The following is a 15779-nucleotide window of genomic DNA, read 5'->3' on the forward strand; positions in this document are numbered from 1 at the left end:
CAAGTGAGAATGATCTGAGACTTCTCACAGGACCTCCTTGTGAGCAAGTGCCCCTTACCTCTCAGCACATGCTGATAACTGGACAGCAGGAACTGCAGATGCTCAACCAGCTCATCCCATGTCTGCCACTGGGCTTTATCTGACTGCAGAGATAGTAAAAGCAGCAGGTAATGAATGCTTGTCCAGTTAAAAGTCCCAGTTACAGCACAGTTTCCAAAGCTCTTCCATGATGCCCAAACAGCAGGATTAGGGGAAGTGCTCTGGGCGAGGAGCTGAAGCAGAAAGGAAAGTACCTGACACTTGAGCAGTGATGTGGAGTTGTTCAGAAAATAGAGGGCCTGGGCCAGAGACAAGGGAAGCCGGGTGGGCGTCTCACAGCTGTGGAGGAATATGATCTCTAACACTTTGCAGCGTAGAAGATGGCTTTCCATAGTAGTAAAGAACATCTCCCTGTGTGGAGAGGAGGGAGTTAGACAGAAGGACATTCAAAGAGCACATGGCACGGTTTGCCCTGAATGTTTTGACATAATGGATGTTAGCATTTAGGCATCTGTACTGGCCTGCTAACAGTATATATTGGGTCCTAACAGTATATAACCTCAGCTGCAGCCACTAAGAGCACCCCTTGTGTGCATTCGCTATGTTTCCTTATAAAAGGTGGGCCTTGTACACCTCCCGTGTGTGTGTGTGTGTGTGTGTGTGTGTGTGTGTGTGTGTGTGTGTGTGTGTGTGTGTGTGTGTGTGTCTTTCTCTTTACCTTCCTTGTCCCCAGGGACTGGTCCCTGCCCCCTTCTCTGCCCCTTCTCTCTCCCCTTCTCCTCAATAAACCTCCTACATGGGCCCTGTTGTATGGTATGACTCCTTCCTACCCTTTTTAAAATGCAACAATGGAGGTCTACAAAACCATATGCTATAGACAGAAATGGATTTGTTCATGAAGTAGTAACTTACAGGATGAGGGAACAGTCTGACATTTGAAAAACAAAAAAAGGTATGCTGGTGCACACCCAGGGAGGGAGGCAAGGGAGGCGCTAGAGGCTGGCCAGTCATGGACTGAACTCAGGGCCTGTGCTTCAGTATGTTGTCTACCACTGAGATGAACCCTTGACCTAAAGTTCCTAATGCTTTTCATCAGAGATGATATACTCGAGGTAAGCAGAACATCTTTAAAATACATAAAGTACTTAGCAAATTAGGAACTGTATTCAGCAAAAATAGTGAAATAAAAACAAAATCAAGATAAATAAAACAATGTAGCAAACCAGGCATGGTGGCGTATGCCTTTAATCCTAGCACTCCAGTCAGAGGCAGGAGGATCTCTGTGAGATTAAGGCCAGCCTGGTCTACAAAGCTAGTTACAGGACAGTCAGAGCTGTTCTGCACAGAAACCCTGTTTCACCCCACTCCAAACAACAACAATGTTGTTCTCTTGCCTCAGGCTTGAGAGTTGAGATCACTGGCTTCAAACACCAGGCCCAGCTCTCATTATTTTTTATTTCACAATATATCCTGGAAATCAGTTAATAGAAATTTCCTTTTTTATATAGCTACATAATGTTCCATCATATAATAGGTATTTATCCTAGCCTGTGTATGGGCATTGGTTGTTCCCAATATTTTGCAATTGTGAATATCACTGTAGTGAATATCCTCATGCACATGTTTCATTATTTATCCCAGCACTCAGGAGGCAGAGGCCAGCAGATCTCTGAGTTCAAGGCCAGGCTGGTCTCTAGGGATACACAGAGAAACCCTGTCTTGAAAAACAAAGAAAGAAAGATAAACTCTAGAATGCACGTGTAGTTCTGTTAGACACTGCCAAATACTCCTACATGTCTCTCTAAGGCTCATATCATTTTTATTCTCATAAGCAATGAATAAGCACCTGTTTTCTCATAACCTCTTTAATAGAGAATATTATTGGTCTTTAAGTTTTTTACTGTGTAGGTAGGTAAGAAATGGCATCTTGGTGTAGTTTTTACTTTTTAAAAATATGAAATTGAACATCATAGGAGAATAAAATTACAGACTATTATCCTTTATAAACATAGATGTAAAAGCCTTAAATATTAGCAACATGAATTCATCAATATCAACATATTAAAAGGATAGCATGCACTGGGTTGTGGTGCACACTTTTAATTCCAGCACTTGGGAGGCAGAGGCAGGCATATTCCTTTGAGTTTGAGGCCCACCTAGTCTACAGTGCTAGTTCTAGGACAGCCAGGGCTATACAGAGAAACCCCGTCTAACCACCCCACCTCAAAAAAAACCAACCAACCAACCAACCAACCAAACAAAAACCCAAACCAAACCAAACCAAACCAAAAAACCCAACCAACCAACCAAAAGAAATGACAGCATGCAACCAAGTAGGGTTTTGATTCCTGGCATGTAAAATTAATTAAACTTTATTTTTATTTATTTATTTTTTAAAAGATTTATTTATTTATTATGTATACAGAAGAGGGTACCAGATCTCATTACAAATGGTTCTGTGCCACCATGTGGTTGCTGGGAATTGAACTCAGGACCTCTGGAAGAGCAGCCAGTGCTCTTAACCTCTGAGCCATCCCTCCAGCCAGCCCCTAATTAAACTTTAAGAAATTAATTAGCAGCCGGGCGGTGGTGGCGCACGCCTTTAATCCCAGCACTCGGGAGGCAGAGCCAGGCGGATCTCTGTGAGTTCGAGGCCAGCCTGGGCTACCAAGTGAGTTCCAGGAAAAGGCGCAAAGCTACACAGAGAAACCCTGTCTCGAAAAACCAAAAAAAAAAAAGAAAAAAAAAAAAAAAAAAAAAAAAAAAAAAAAAAAAGAAAAAAAAAAAAAAAAAAAAGAAATTAATTAGCATAATTCCCCACATGAAGAGAAGAGGAAAAATTATGATTATCTTAATAAATGCTGAAATCCTCCATTATTTATTCTTTAGAAAAGTACCAGTCAAGTAGAAACAGAACTTCTCAGTCTGACAACAGGTGCCTACAGACATCTATAACTTACATGTAATGCTCAGGACTAAATGGTTCCCTGAGATGAGGAATGAGGCCAGGATGTCTGCTCTCACCATTTCTCTAACACTCTACTTGGAAGTCTTGGTGGAGTAAGGCAAGAGAAACAGGCAAAGTCATACAGACTGGAAGGGAGGATGTCAACCTCCGTCTGCAGACATGAGTATATGGAGAGAGGGCTAAGACAATCACAAAGAGACAAAAGTCCTATTAGAATAGGTGAAGGTGTCAAGTGTGCAAGATTTTCTTTTTTAAAACATTAAGGAAACCATCTTCCATCTTTATTTTTTTTTAACATTTCTTATTAACTTTGTCTGTGTCTGTCTTCATGCCATGGCATGCGGGTGGCAGTCACAGGACACCGTGTTGGGACTCAGTTCTTTCCTCCCACTGTGCGGGTCCCAGTGATTGAACTCACACTGGCAGGCTTGGCAGCAGGTACCTGTACCTACTGAGCCATCCCGCCAAGGCTGCAAGATTTTATATACTGCCAGCAAGCCACTGGAAAATGACAGGTCAGGCTTTGTCAGGACTCATGAATACTACCTGTGTAAACCTGTGTAGTTTAACAGTTAAAAAAAAGATAACTACAAATTATACCCGAATTAATAATGAATCAAAGTAAACGGTACTTCATGTATCTTCTAGTATAATTTGGGTGGGTGGTCAATTTACCCCTTCTGAGAAAAACTTAGTGTTAGCTTTTATTTATTTTTGTCTATTCCAAGTCTAAGCTTGAAGGATGACTTGTTAATCAAATTGCTATGGTAGGGAGATTCAGGATGCCTTGACGGTATCCTGCTTCTTCCCAAGGAATTACGCCTTGACTGCACATCGATTATTTGGGAACCTCCTCCTTTCATCTCAAAGACATAAGTAGTTCTCCTACCCCTTTCTTCCTTTTTCAATTAGTTTGTGGTTTTTTTCTCTTAAAATTCTGTTTCTGGCAGGCAGAGATTTCAAAAAAAAAAGTTAATTAAAAAATGGCTTTTTAGTTCTCCTTTTACTGGAGAAATCAACCCAAACTAAAACAAACCAATCCCACTAGACTTACCTCTGACTCCTCTCAGGGATGTCCAGCACAAACCCAAACATCATCTCAGCTATTTTATTGGAGCTGCAGGTAGGAGTCCTGTCCACCTCCACAGCGATGGACAACATCCTCTGAAGCTGACACACAACCCTGGATCCAGAGCACAGGATACAAGTGAGTGGGAAGACTTGGTGAGAGGCTTCCTGAAGCTGGAGGTCCCCACCAGTGTATCCCAAGAACAGACTGCTGGGTGTGCAGGTGCATGCCTTTAATTCCAGCACTCAGAAAACCTCTGAGTTCAAAGCCAGCCTGGTCTACACAGTGAATTTCAGGCCAGCCAGAGTTACATGGTTAGACTCTCTCACAAACAAAACAAACCAAAACAAAACCAACAAGCAAACAGCAACAACACAAGGACAGAGACTATTAGAGGGTCAGCAAAACACAACAGGCCAGGGAGAGTAATCAAGTTATTAGCTGGCTCTCAGTGAGCAATTCATCCATCTGAATCCCTTTGCCAGATCATATGTGAACCTTTCAGAATTTGAGGGTGAAATAAGCAGAAGCACACAATCCTAAGGGTCTAGAGAACTTAAGACACTGTAATGTCCCTACTTTGTAAATGAAGAAACAGGTCCAAAGTGACTAACTTTATTTTAATTTCTTTGTTATGGGAGAAGACAAGCATCTGCCATTAAATTTTTAAAAATTTTAAATTAATTACTTTTATGCATGAATATTTTTCAGGCAAGTATGTCTACATGCCACATACTGTGTCCTGGTGTCCTAACAGGTCAAGAGGGCTCTAAATCCCCTGCAACTGGAGTTACAAGTGGTTGTGAGCCACCATGGGGGTGCTGGGAACTGAACTGGGTGGGTCCTCAGGAAGAGCAGCAGTGCTCTTAACTGCTGAGCCATCTCTGTAGCCCTACCATGTAATTTTCCTATTCCTGGTTTCTTTATGACACAGTAGTTCTTACCAAGACTAGTTTCAGAATGTCCACCGCTAGACTTTCACCTTCTCTCCCTTCAGACACAAATATGGGAGAGAGGCAGAGACGCGGCTGGGAATCTTGGGCAACACTTCAGAAGGGTGAGTCTGGCTTACTAGTCATTTAAATAGGTATTTGATGGAAGGGCATTGTTTTCAGAGGAAACGGCAGACAGTGGCAAATAATGGACAGATTCTGGCCTACAATGATAGGTTGTAAGTTACTATGTTATCTCTGTCCAAATCTAATCAAGTTTGTTTTTTTTAAACATGAGAACAGTTTTATTAGAGTTTGAGAGAAAACAACAGGACAGGCAAGCTAGAGGTCTTGAGCGGCCGGGAGTTGAGAGATGGATCAGACTAGAAGTCAAGGAGCAGGAAGGGGGTGTCCCCAAAGGGAGCAGGTGCCCAGTGTCGGGGAAAGCAGGCTCAGGACTTTGGTTAGTGTCCACAAAAGGGAGCTGGAAAGGGGAAGTGACACCGAATGAGAACTGGAAGGTGCAGGCATGGAGGCTTAGCAGTGAGGACCTGTAAGCAGCAGCCCTCCCTTCCTTTCTGCTGGTGGAATCCAGGTCCTAAAGCATGCCACACAAGGATCCTATCATCATTACACTCCTAGTCCAGACTAAGTCTTTAGTGAGATTCAGTCTATGTTACAGAGGTTGGTAATCTGGGGCAAGCTGCTCTTTGGGACTGGTTCCACTCTTTAAATACCAACTCTTTGCAGCCCTGGAAGACAGCTCTTTGTTTGCTCCTTACAGCTGATTGGTGTTCCTGGTCAGGTTAGGATGGGGAGACAAGTGGTCACTGCTAGTTTTCAAGACTCCTGCTCCTGAAGAGGTCTGAGTCCCATCTGGGGGCTGTGTTAATTCATTTTCAGTCACTGCTTTGACCAGCCACTTGATAACATCTCTGGAACACAGAAGAGGCGAGAAAGAAAAGTTTGCACTGCTCTTGCACCTATAGTGTTCAGACCTGCATCTCACACTGGACTCCCAGACCAGGAGGTCCCTCCAAAGGCAGCCAAGGACCTTCAGGCTGTTTTTTTTTTTAATTTTTGTTTTTTTTTTTTTTGAGACAGGGTTTCTCTGTGTAGCCTGGAACTCTCTCTGTAGACCAGGCTGACCTCTAACTCACAGAGATCCTCCTGCTCTGCCTCCCGAGTGCTGGGACTAAAAGTGTGTACCACCACTGCTCGGCTATTTTCAAAATTTAAATAAGTCTAATGAAAATCACACATTTAACTGCAGCCTGATTATAAAAGCAAACTGAAATACAAACATTTTTCTTTTTTCTTCTTTTGTGGTACTGAAGACTGAGCCTAGGACCTCGTGTATGCATGCCAGCCAAGCACTCTACTACTGGGCTGTACCTCTAGCCTCCAACACTTTCCTAGAAATTATTATATATTAGTTGTGTTTTACCATTGTGTGGTAAATACCTGACAGAAATACCTTAAGGGAGGAAGGCTTTATCTCAGCTCACGGTTTTAGAGGGTTCAGCCAATGGGTGCTTGAACCCGTGCAGTCAGGCAGAAACATCCTGGAAGGGGAGCATGGGGCAGAGGCTGTTCTTCACTTCTTAGTAGATAAAAAACAGAAAAGGGGAATGTAGGAAGTGGCCAGTATGAGTATGTGGCCCTACTTCCCCCAATCAGTGTACTATGAATTCATAAAGGAATTAACACATTCATTAGGGCAGAGCCCCCAAGATCTAACGATCTCTGGAAACACCATCACAGCCCACTGAGGTGTGCTTTACTAGTCCATTCAACTGGACAATCAAAAGTGGCTACCATAAATTGTAATTACAGAAAAGCACCTCTGGGGCAAAGATGACTTTCTGACCAGCAATTCTACCTAGAGGTGGAAAGCAGGACTAGGTGAGAGGTGGGTCATCTATGAAGGCAAGAACTAGGGCTGGAGGATGTGCAGTTGGACATACTTCACATGGGGCTCAGGCACTATCAGTAAGGTGGAAACAGCTCATATTGTTAAGATTTATTTTGTTGTTGTTTTTTGTTTTCCAGACAGGGTTTTTCTTGGTAGCCTTGGCTGTGCTGGAACTTGCTTTGTAGACCAGGCTGGCCTCAAACTCACAGAGATCTACCTGCCTCTGCTTCCCAAGTGCTTCCCAAGGCGTGCTCCACCACTGCTCAGCCCTAAAATTTATTTTGATGATTACTAATTGCTTAAGTAACCAAGTTTAAAAAAGTTGTATTGAATACACACACTTAATTGTTTCCCTCCTAAAACCACAGTAACACTAGAGAAAATAAAATTGTAGAGTACTGATTTGGGTGCAGTGGTGCACACCTTTAATCCCAGCACTCGGGAGGCAGAGGCAGGCAGATCCAGCCTGGTCTACACAGTGAATTCCAGGCCAGCCAGGGCTACATAGAAAAACCATGTCTTAAAAAACCAACAACAGCCAGGTGGTGGTGGCGCACCTTTAATCCCAGCATTCGGGAGGCAGAGGCAGGTGGATCTCTGTGAGTTTGAGGTCAGCCTGGCCTACAGAGCGAGATCCAGGAAAGGTGCAAAGCTACACAGAGAAACCCTGTCTCGAAAAACCAAAAAAAAAAAAAAAAAAAAAAAACAACCCCCCCCCCAAAAAAAACCCCAACAACAAAAAAAGGAATCAGAGACCCAAATAACCAAAACAACCCCACTCCCCTGCCAAAGGCAACTAACTTGGGGAAAACCGATGTTATGCACAAAATCAGAGAACAATTACCAAAGATAAGAGATGTGTGAGCTCCAGCCCCTTTCTATTATTTTTCTCTATAAATTATTACTGATGAAATTTAGACAGCTTTATTTTTTAATCTTAGGTGTTTGCTCATTTTATCTATATGTATGTCTGTGTACCACATATGTATGTGCCTGGTGCCCATGGAGGCTAGAAGGTGGTGTCCTATCTTCTAGAACTGGAGTTATTTATGTTTTTGAGTTGTCATGTGGATACCAGGAATCGAACCCAGGCCCTTTAGAAGGGTAGCCAGTGCTCCTAACCACTGAGCCATGCCTCCAGCCCCGCTTCTGATTTCTAAATATATATATATGTGCTTTATTTGCATGTATACCTTTGTGACAGAAGAGGGCATCAGATCCCATTATAGATGGTTGTGAGCCATTATGTGGTTGCTGGGAATTGAACTCAGGACCTCTGGAAGAGCAGCCAGTGCTCTTAACCTCTGAGCCATCTCTCCAGCTCTGCTTCTGATTTCTTAACAGCACTTCTGACAGCTAGAAGACAATTTCTTCAAAGTTCTGCACAAAATTTATTTCTAAATATCTAAACTAAACTAAAAGTAATCAGCCTACTTATTAGTCAATACACAAGAGAAAAAAGATTTTCAGACATATGAGATCTCAAAACTTTTACTTTCCATATAATCTTCAGAACAAGGGAGTAATCCCCACTACTTAGACACATTTTCAGTTCAGTTCTTTTGATTGTCCACAGTTTTGTTATTGATCCAATTTATGGTATTTAGCAATGAGGAAAATCTCATCCCCTTGTAGTCTCTGGGTTCATGAGTGACTGAGAACACTAGCAGATTAGTGTGTCTGTGAGAGAACTTCCTAAAACAATTATGCCTCACCATCACGAAAGCTCTTCTCTAATGTTGGTCCAATCTACCGATGAATTCAAAATCTGAGTAGATTGTTGGGAGAAGGTCAAACTGTGGAAGGGGAGAGCCTAGCTGGAAAAGTGGATCATTGGGAATAGGGCCTTGGGGATGCATGCTGCTTTGGCCCCTTCCTTACTAATCTCCTTTGTTTCCTGGCTGCCATGAGCTGAATAGCTCTGCTCCTGCTATGACAGATGAAAACCCCCAAAATGATGACCTTAAATAAACCCCCTTTCCTTGACTTTTCATACACTGTCAGTGATGAACTAACACACTTGTTACACACTACAGTCCCTATTCTTGTCATACCAGAGGGCTAACAGCTCATTACCTGACGTTGTGGGGCTGTTTGTCACACGAAAGAACAGTGTTTGCAATGGATTGCTGGAGGTGCTGCCGCTGTCTCCTCAAGATCTGCTGGAAGTCATCTTCCAGGGTTTGTACTACATAACGTAGAAAGAGGATTCGTCCTGGAAGAGTCTGTCCCTGTGGAAGAATGAATAAGTCAGGCTTGCTTCTCAGTCTCTTGAAGACAGGAAACCATAGGCTGTCACAACCCAAAGTCCAAGAAAATGCCATGAGTCAGAAAGTCTGTCTATCAAAGAGAGGTTGTGGGAGACAGCAGGTACTGAGTCACGGCAATAGAAACTATCAACTGCTTTGTAGAGTGTTGTACCGCTTGCATTCTCACCAACAATGACACAGACTCATTCCTCATAGTCTTGCCTAAAAATGTAAAATAGATACCAGATCAAATTTCTATCTTAGCCCTTTTAAAGTAGTGTTAGAGTTTGAATGTGCGTCCTCTACACGCTCATGTTTTGGAGGATAACACCTCAGCTGGTGTTCTTTTAGGAGGTTTGGCACCTTAGGAGATGAGGCCTAGGTGGATTGAAACAGGTCACTGGGAGCATGCCTTGAAAGGACGTATCTTGATCCAGCCCCTTCTCCTGCTGTTTGAATGCTTTTAAGTGAGTGATTTCCCCTCACTGCCACCCTTCTACTGGGGTGTTTGACTCATTACAGTTTGGACTGAAATCTGAGACCAAAAGCCCAAATAAATCTGCCCTTTTAAATTCTTTCAAGTATTTGTCACTGTGAGGACAATCCTGATACAACTATCAGCTTATTCATAGTCATGCACAAGGATCCAAAAATCGGTCATCCTGCAAAACGGAGCTGCACTGAGATAAAAATTCTTCAATGGAATGTCCCAGAATGCCTTTAGTATCCAACTTCCTCCAACCAGTACCAACCTCCTCTAATGCCACCACTATGAACCCACCAATGGACTAAAAGCCCTCATTCAGTCACCCTTTGTTTTGTTTTGATACAGGGTCTCTGTGTATTGCTGTCCTGGAACTCACTCTGTAGACCAGGCTAGCCTTGAACTCAAAGATCCACCTGCCTCCCCAAATGCTGGGATTAAAGGTACACACCACCTCTGCCCTCTATTCAGTCACCTTTTATCTACAAGCTGGGGACAAAGCCTTTAACATGTGAGGAGGTGGTAGTTATATATATATTATATATAAAAATATAAATTTTCATGATTTACTCATGGCAAGATATACATGTCTAAAAATTTATCCATTTCTTATATATTATCTTTTTTTTGGCATATAGTTGTTTAATCTCTAATCTTTTTTTTTTTTGGTTTGTTGAAACAGGGTTTCTCTGTGTAACAGCCCTGGCTGTCCTGGAACTCACTTTGTAGACTGTTGGACCATGGGCCTGGGTACCAGGTGTTTCCAAGGTCTAATCAGCAAGAGGGAGGTCTTTTGATCCATCCCTTGGCATTGTTATAGACCTTTGGATAAGGATCCAGGCCCACCTAAGTCTATCCTGTGTTTTCTTTCTCCCTCTATTTTTAACTAAGTCTCTTATCCCTCATTTTTCAAGAGTTTCTGGGGTAAATAAATGTGGGGGCTGGTCTCCTACAGTAGACTAGGATGTCCTCGAATTCACAGAGACCAGCTTGCTTCTGCCTCTCGAATGTTGGGATCAAAGGCGTGTGCCACCACCCCCGGCTCCTCTAATGATCTGTTTATCTTCTTTTTCTTAAGTCTAGCTAACAGCTTTATTTTTATAGTTTTTAGAGAATGAACTCTTAGGTTGTGACCTTTTTTTGGAATTAGGTATTTGAAGAAAGTACCTTTTCTAGTATGTACAGATTGGATTTATTTAGGGTAAGACATTTAGCAATCAGTATGGCTTGAAATTCTGGACCTGTCCCTTTTTTAGTAATACCCACTTTAGGCATGTACATGTACTGTCCTTATTCTGTTTTGTGTATGTGGTGTGTGTATGTGTACCCATGCACTTGCAGGGAGGGCAGAGGAAGACATCAGGTGCCCTGCTCTATCACGTTGTCTGATCCCCATGGTCTCTCACTTAACTTAGAAGCAGGCTGATGGCATGCAAGTCCCAGTAATCCTCTTGTCTCTGCCCCCACAGTGCCAGGGTTATAGGTGTATATAGTCACACCCATCTTTTTACATGGATGCAGGGGATTTGAATTCAGGGACTCATGCTTGCACAGTAAGTACTTTTACCTACTGAGCCTTCTTCCCAGCCTCATGCACTATATTTAAAAAACTTTTTGTGCTGGGCGGTGGTGGTACACGCCTTGATCCAAGCACTCAGGAGGCAGAGGCAGGCAGGTTTCTGAGTTCAAGGTCAGCCTGGTCTATGGAGTGAGTTCCAGGACAGCCAAACCAAACCTTATTGTTTAAATATTAATCATATTTATATGAGTGTCTATGCATGCACACATGCACATATCTATACATCTGTGGAAGTCAGTTTTCTTCTGCCGTGTGGGTTAAGGGGATTAAACTCAGGCTGTCAGCCTTGACACCAAGTCCCTTTCCCTGGTGAGCCATCATGCTGTTCCCCATATACCATGCTTTTAAGTGCATATTTAGCATTCCATGATCTATATGTGGCAGTTAAAGGCCAGAGGATAACTTAAGAGTCCTTTCTTCTCTTCCACTTTGTTGAAACAGGTTCTCTCTTTTTGGTTTTTCAAGACAGGATTTCACTGTGTAACAGCCCTGGCTGTCCTAGAATTCTCTTTGTAGGCCAGGCTGGCCTCGAACTCACAGAAATCTGCCTGTCTCTGCCTCCTGAGTGCTGGGATTAAAGGCTTGCACCACCACACCCAGCCTGAAACAGGTTCTTTGCTGATCTGTTTATTCCAACGTACCTAACCTGACATCTCTTAGGGGATGCTGTCTCCTCTCAACTCACTATGCTCACTACAGGAGTGCTGGGATTACAGATTTGCAAACTGCAATGAATTTTTAACATAGGTTCAGGACATCATGATGTTACCTACTGAACTATCTTGCTAGCCTCCATGTAGTGTACTTTTGACTGTCCTAATTTCCCCAAGTGGCTTGCTTCTCTCAGCGCTCTCTTGCTTCCCCTGGTGTCTGTCTATGGAATTGCAGACACTATCGGTAGTTCTGATACTTGACATTACCGCCTGTTTTCAAACCATTCTATTGTTTTTGCCATGCTCTGACGCAGGCAGGACAAAAACTAATCTCTTGAGCAGCTCCCAGACAAACTGGCACACTTGGGGTATGGGAAATCTGTTTCTAAGGAGGAGCTGGGAATGAGTGGTTCCTTTCTGGATGTAGCTTGTTACATTGAGTAAGGGGAAGTACCTGAGCATGGTAAACACTACAAAATGGCTACCTCTATTGATGGAACACCTTCATGGTCATGAGTTAGACTGTACTCTGCAGCTACTCTATAGTCTCTGAAGTTCTCACAAGTCTTGTAGTCCATATGTTGTCTGGTGGTTTGAATAAGATGTCCCCCCATAAGTCTCAGGCATTTGAATACTTGGTCCCTAGTTGGTGGTTGTTTGGGAAGGCCTTGGAGGAGGTGTGTCACTAGGGGTGGACTTGAGGTTTCAAAAGCCTCCCACTATTCCTAGTCTCTGCCTCCTGCTCTTGGATCAAGATGTGAGCTATCAGATGTTCCTGCCATCAGGACTTGGCTCGGTTATCATGGACTCTAACTCTCTGGAACCGTAAGTTACTCGTACCTTACAAGAGTTTTAATGTGGTCATGTCTTAAGCTTTATTGTGCACATGGGATTGAGTTATTTATCACCAGGAAAACTTTCCTCCAAGGTTGTGCTCTGCTTAAATATGCCTAACTACCAGGTGTCAGACTCTCGAAGTTTGAAACAATGCCAGAAATTGAGTCATGTTGAACCAAATTTCCTTCTTGCCTCCCCTGGATCCACATTCTGCTGGCCTTGGTGTATGCAGAGACTTCTTCCCCACTCTATGTGGTGTTTTTGGATGAATGTGGACAACTTTGAAATTTTCAACTAAAAAAGTGACTAAATGCTGTAAGTTTAATGGGCCTTAATGTAAGTAGGAGCCTGGCAGATGGTGCAGAGCCATGTGGACTTTGGAGGCCCACTCAGAGGTTTCAGGGGAACAATATTTGCAGCTGGGCTAAAGACTGTTCTTGTGATATTCTGGCAAAGAACATGGCTGCTTTTTGACCTTGTCCTAAGAATTTGCCTGAGGCCAAATTATGAAGTATTAGTTTCCTTGAAAGACATTCCAAGACAGTCCAATATTCACTCTGTGTTGTGTTATGACTCTATTCAAGTCTACAATGATGAAAGGCAAGTGGGGCAGGAAGAAATACAAAATGTCCAGTTTGACAACAAGAGCAGCATCCCAGGAAATTTAAATTGGAGCTAGCTTGTGTGAAAGACATGAGGAGATTAAGGCCTGACCACATTAGAATGAAGGGACACCTTGATGGAAGACCCCACCCAGCTAAGCTTCTGGCTTTTGAAAAGACAAGAGGAATTTTCTGTTCCTAAAAACTGCTGCAAATATGATTCAAGGGGCCACACTCCATCTCAAGCAAGCAGCCAAAGTTGGCATTGTTGCCCATGTAGTTCTGGCTTTCGAGTCATGAAGGACACATGAGTAAAAGGGTTGTGCAATCTTCCTCCACAGTTAAGGAGAGCTGCTGAGACCAGTTATGTGGCAAGGGAGTCCTTACACAGAAGCCCTGAGAAGTTATTGCACAAAGCTGTAAAAGTGAAGCCTGGACTGCATTGGAAACCCCAAAATATTGGAGATGCAGGAGCCATTAGACATCTATCTGCCAAGGGGAACTGAATACAGGGAGTAGGACCAGCACAAGAGAGAAGTATGTTGCAGGCAGCAAAGCCAGAAGGGTGGAGTCATCTAGCTCTTTGACATTAGACATGAGATAAAGGATTTGGAGTTTGCTCTGCTGTTTCCCTGTGGTCCAGCACTTCCCACTCTGCCCTATTTCCTCCCTTTTGGAATCGTAATGTTATTCTGTATCATAGTAGAGAGAAGTATATAATGTGCATTTTGAGTTTATAGAGGGTTACAGTTACATCATAAGAGATGTTAGACTTTAAACAATGGTGAGATTTTAAGACTATGGGGCTTTTGAAGTTTTGCATTTTGCATTATGATGTGGCCATGAGATTATGGGGCCAGGGAGTGGAATGTGGTGGTTTGAATGAGATTGGCCCCCATAGGTTCATATATTTGAATACTTGGTTTCCAGTCAGTGGGACTACTTGGGAAGGATTATAAGGTGTGACCTTGTTGAAGGAGGTGTCTCACTGTGGGTGGTCTTATGGCTTCCTGTTTGTGGATCTAGATGAGTTTTCAGCTGTTGCTCTAGTGCCATGCTCCTTGCCATGATGGTGATGGGCTCTTATCCTCTGAAACTGTATGCCATAAATAAACCCTTCCTTCTTTTTATTTTACTTGTTTTTCAAGACATAGTTTCTCTGTATAACAGCCCTGGCTGTCCTGGAACTCGCTTTGTAGACCAGGCTGGCCTTGAACTCAGAGATCACCTGCCTCTGCCTCCCAAAAGGCGTGTGCCACCATGCTCTAAATTCTTCCTTTTAAGTTGTCCTTGGTCATGGTGTTTAATCACAGCAATAGAACGGTAACTGAGACCTGTTGCTGACACAGTGTCTATTGGACAGCAAGGGCCTGGAGCATCTTACTTGGCCATCTTGTTGATGTCTCTATTACTGTCATTATACCTTGTTATTCCATGTCATTCTGGAATTACTGCTCCCTTGGTTTTCTAGTCAATATCATTTTGGAATTTTTCTTTAATATTCTTTTGGATTCCATCTTGTGCTCCTAGGATCCCATATTTCCCCTTTTTGGGGCACTCAACCTCCTGAGAAACAGAGTATGAGAGTATACTTTCAAGTTCCTGCATATCTGGAAATTTATTTAATGGGTATGACTATTTTGCCTGCATGTATGTATATACCACATGTGCTTCGGTTGCCCACAGAGGTCAAAAGGAGTCAGATCCCTTGCAACTGGAGTTACAGATGGATATAAGCTACCTCGTGGGTGCTGGGAATTGAATCTGGGTCCTCTGCAAGACCAGTCAGTGCTCTTAACCACTGAACAACCTTTCCAACCCACATCTTTATTTCATCCTCATACCTAACTCATAGTTTGTCTGAGTATAGAATTTGAAGTAAAAAGTCACTTGCTTGATTACTTCAGGGTGAGCGGATAAAATAACTCCAGCAGTTAAAGTTGGATGTCACTAAAGACAGAATGTGGAATTTTTTTTTTTTAACTAACTTTATAGCATCTGCTTTTGCTTATTACAGATGGTTCATGCCGTTTCTTTAGACTTTTTTGCCTACTATGTTCCAGAATGTAGTAGCTGACAGCTCCACGTAATGATTTTCAGAAGATACTCACCATCCGTACTGGATTCATTCATCCTGCTCAGCATATATACTGCATTTCTGAGTGGAAACTCCTTTGGTGCTCCAAAGTGAAGATTTCCTTCCCTGGCTACGGTCTCTTCTACAAGTGTTCTAGCTCCTGGCTGTCTCTGACCAGACTCATGACTCATCACCTTAATGTCTTCTTCCTTAGACCCCTTGAATCTTGACTCACTTTCCCCTATTTTCACAGCTGTGGAGTATAACTTTCTTCATTCATTCATTCATTCATTCATTCATTCATTTTTTTGTTTTTTCAAGACAGAGTTTCTCTGTGTAGCTTTGCGCCTTTCCTGGAACTCACTCTGTAGCCTA

At 42.8% G+C, this 15779-nt stretch overlaps 1 protein-coding gene across 5 annotated transcripts in view; it reads right to left on the minus strand.

The window, feature by feature from the left end:
* Simc1 (SUMO interacting motifs containing 1) overlaps window positions 1-15779 on the minus strand; it is a 35879-nt gene that overhangs the window by 5121 nt on the left and 14979 nt on the right. For 4 of the 5 annotated variants that reach the window (XM_052729093.1, XM_052729091.1, XM_052729090.1 and 1 more), the window contains 5 exons: window positions 9000-9154; window positions 5791-5943; window positions 4062-4190; window positions 294-450; window positions 59-143 (listed from right to left, as the gene is read on the minus strand). In XM_052729093.1, coding sequence (XP_052585053.1) covers window positions 59-143; window positions 294-450; window positions 4062-4190; window positions 5791-5943; window positions 9000-9154 — 679 coding nt within the window. The remainder of the gene's footprint in view (window positions 1-58; window positions 144-293; window positions 451-4061; window positions 4191-5790; window positions 5944-8999; window positions 9155-15779) is intronic. The other variant, XM_052729092.1, reaches the window with a different exon arrangement.

Source organism: Peromyscus californicus, unplaced genomic scaffold, assembly GCF_007827085.1.
Source record: "Peromyscus californicus insignis strain IS unplaced genomic scaffold, ASM782708v3 Scaffold_8__1_contigs__length_139910024, whole genome shotgun sequence".
Classification (NCBI taxonomy): domain Eukaryota; kingdom Metazoa; phylum Chordata; class Mammalia; order Rodentia; family Cricetidae; genus Peromyscus; species Peromyscus californicus.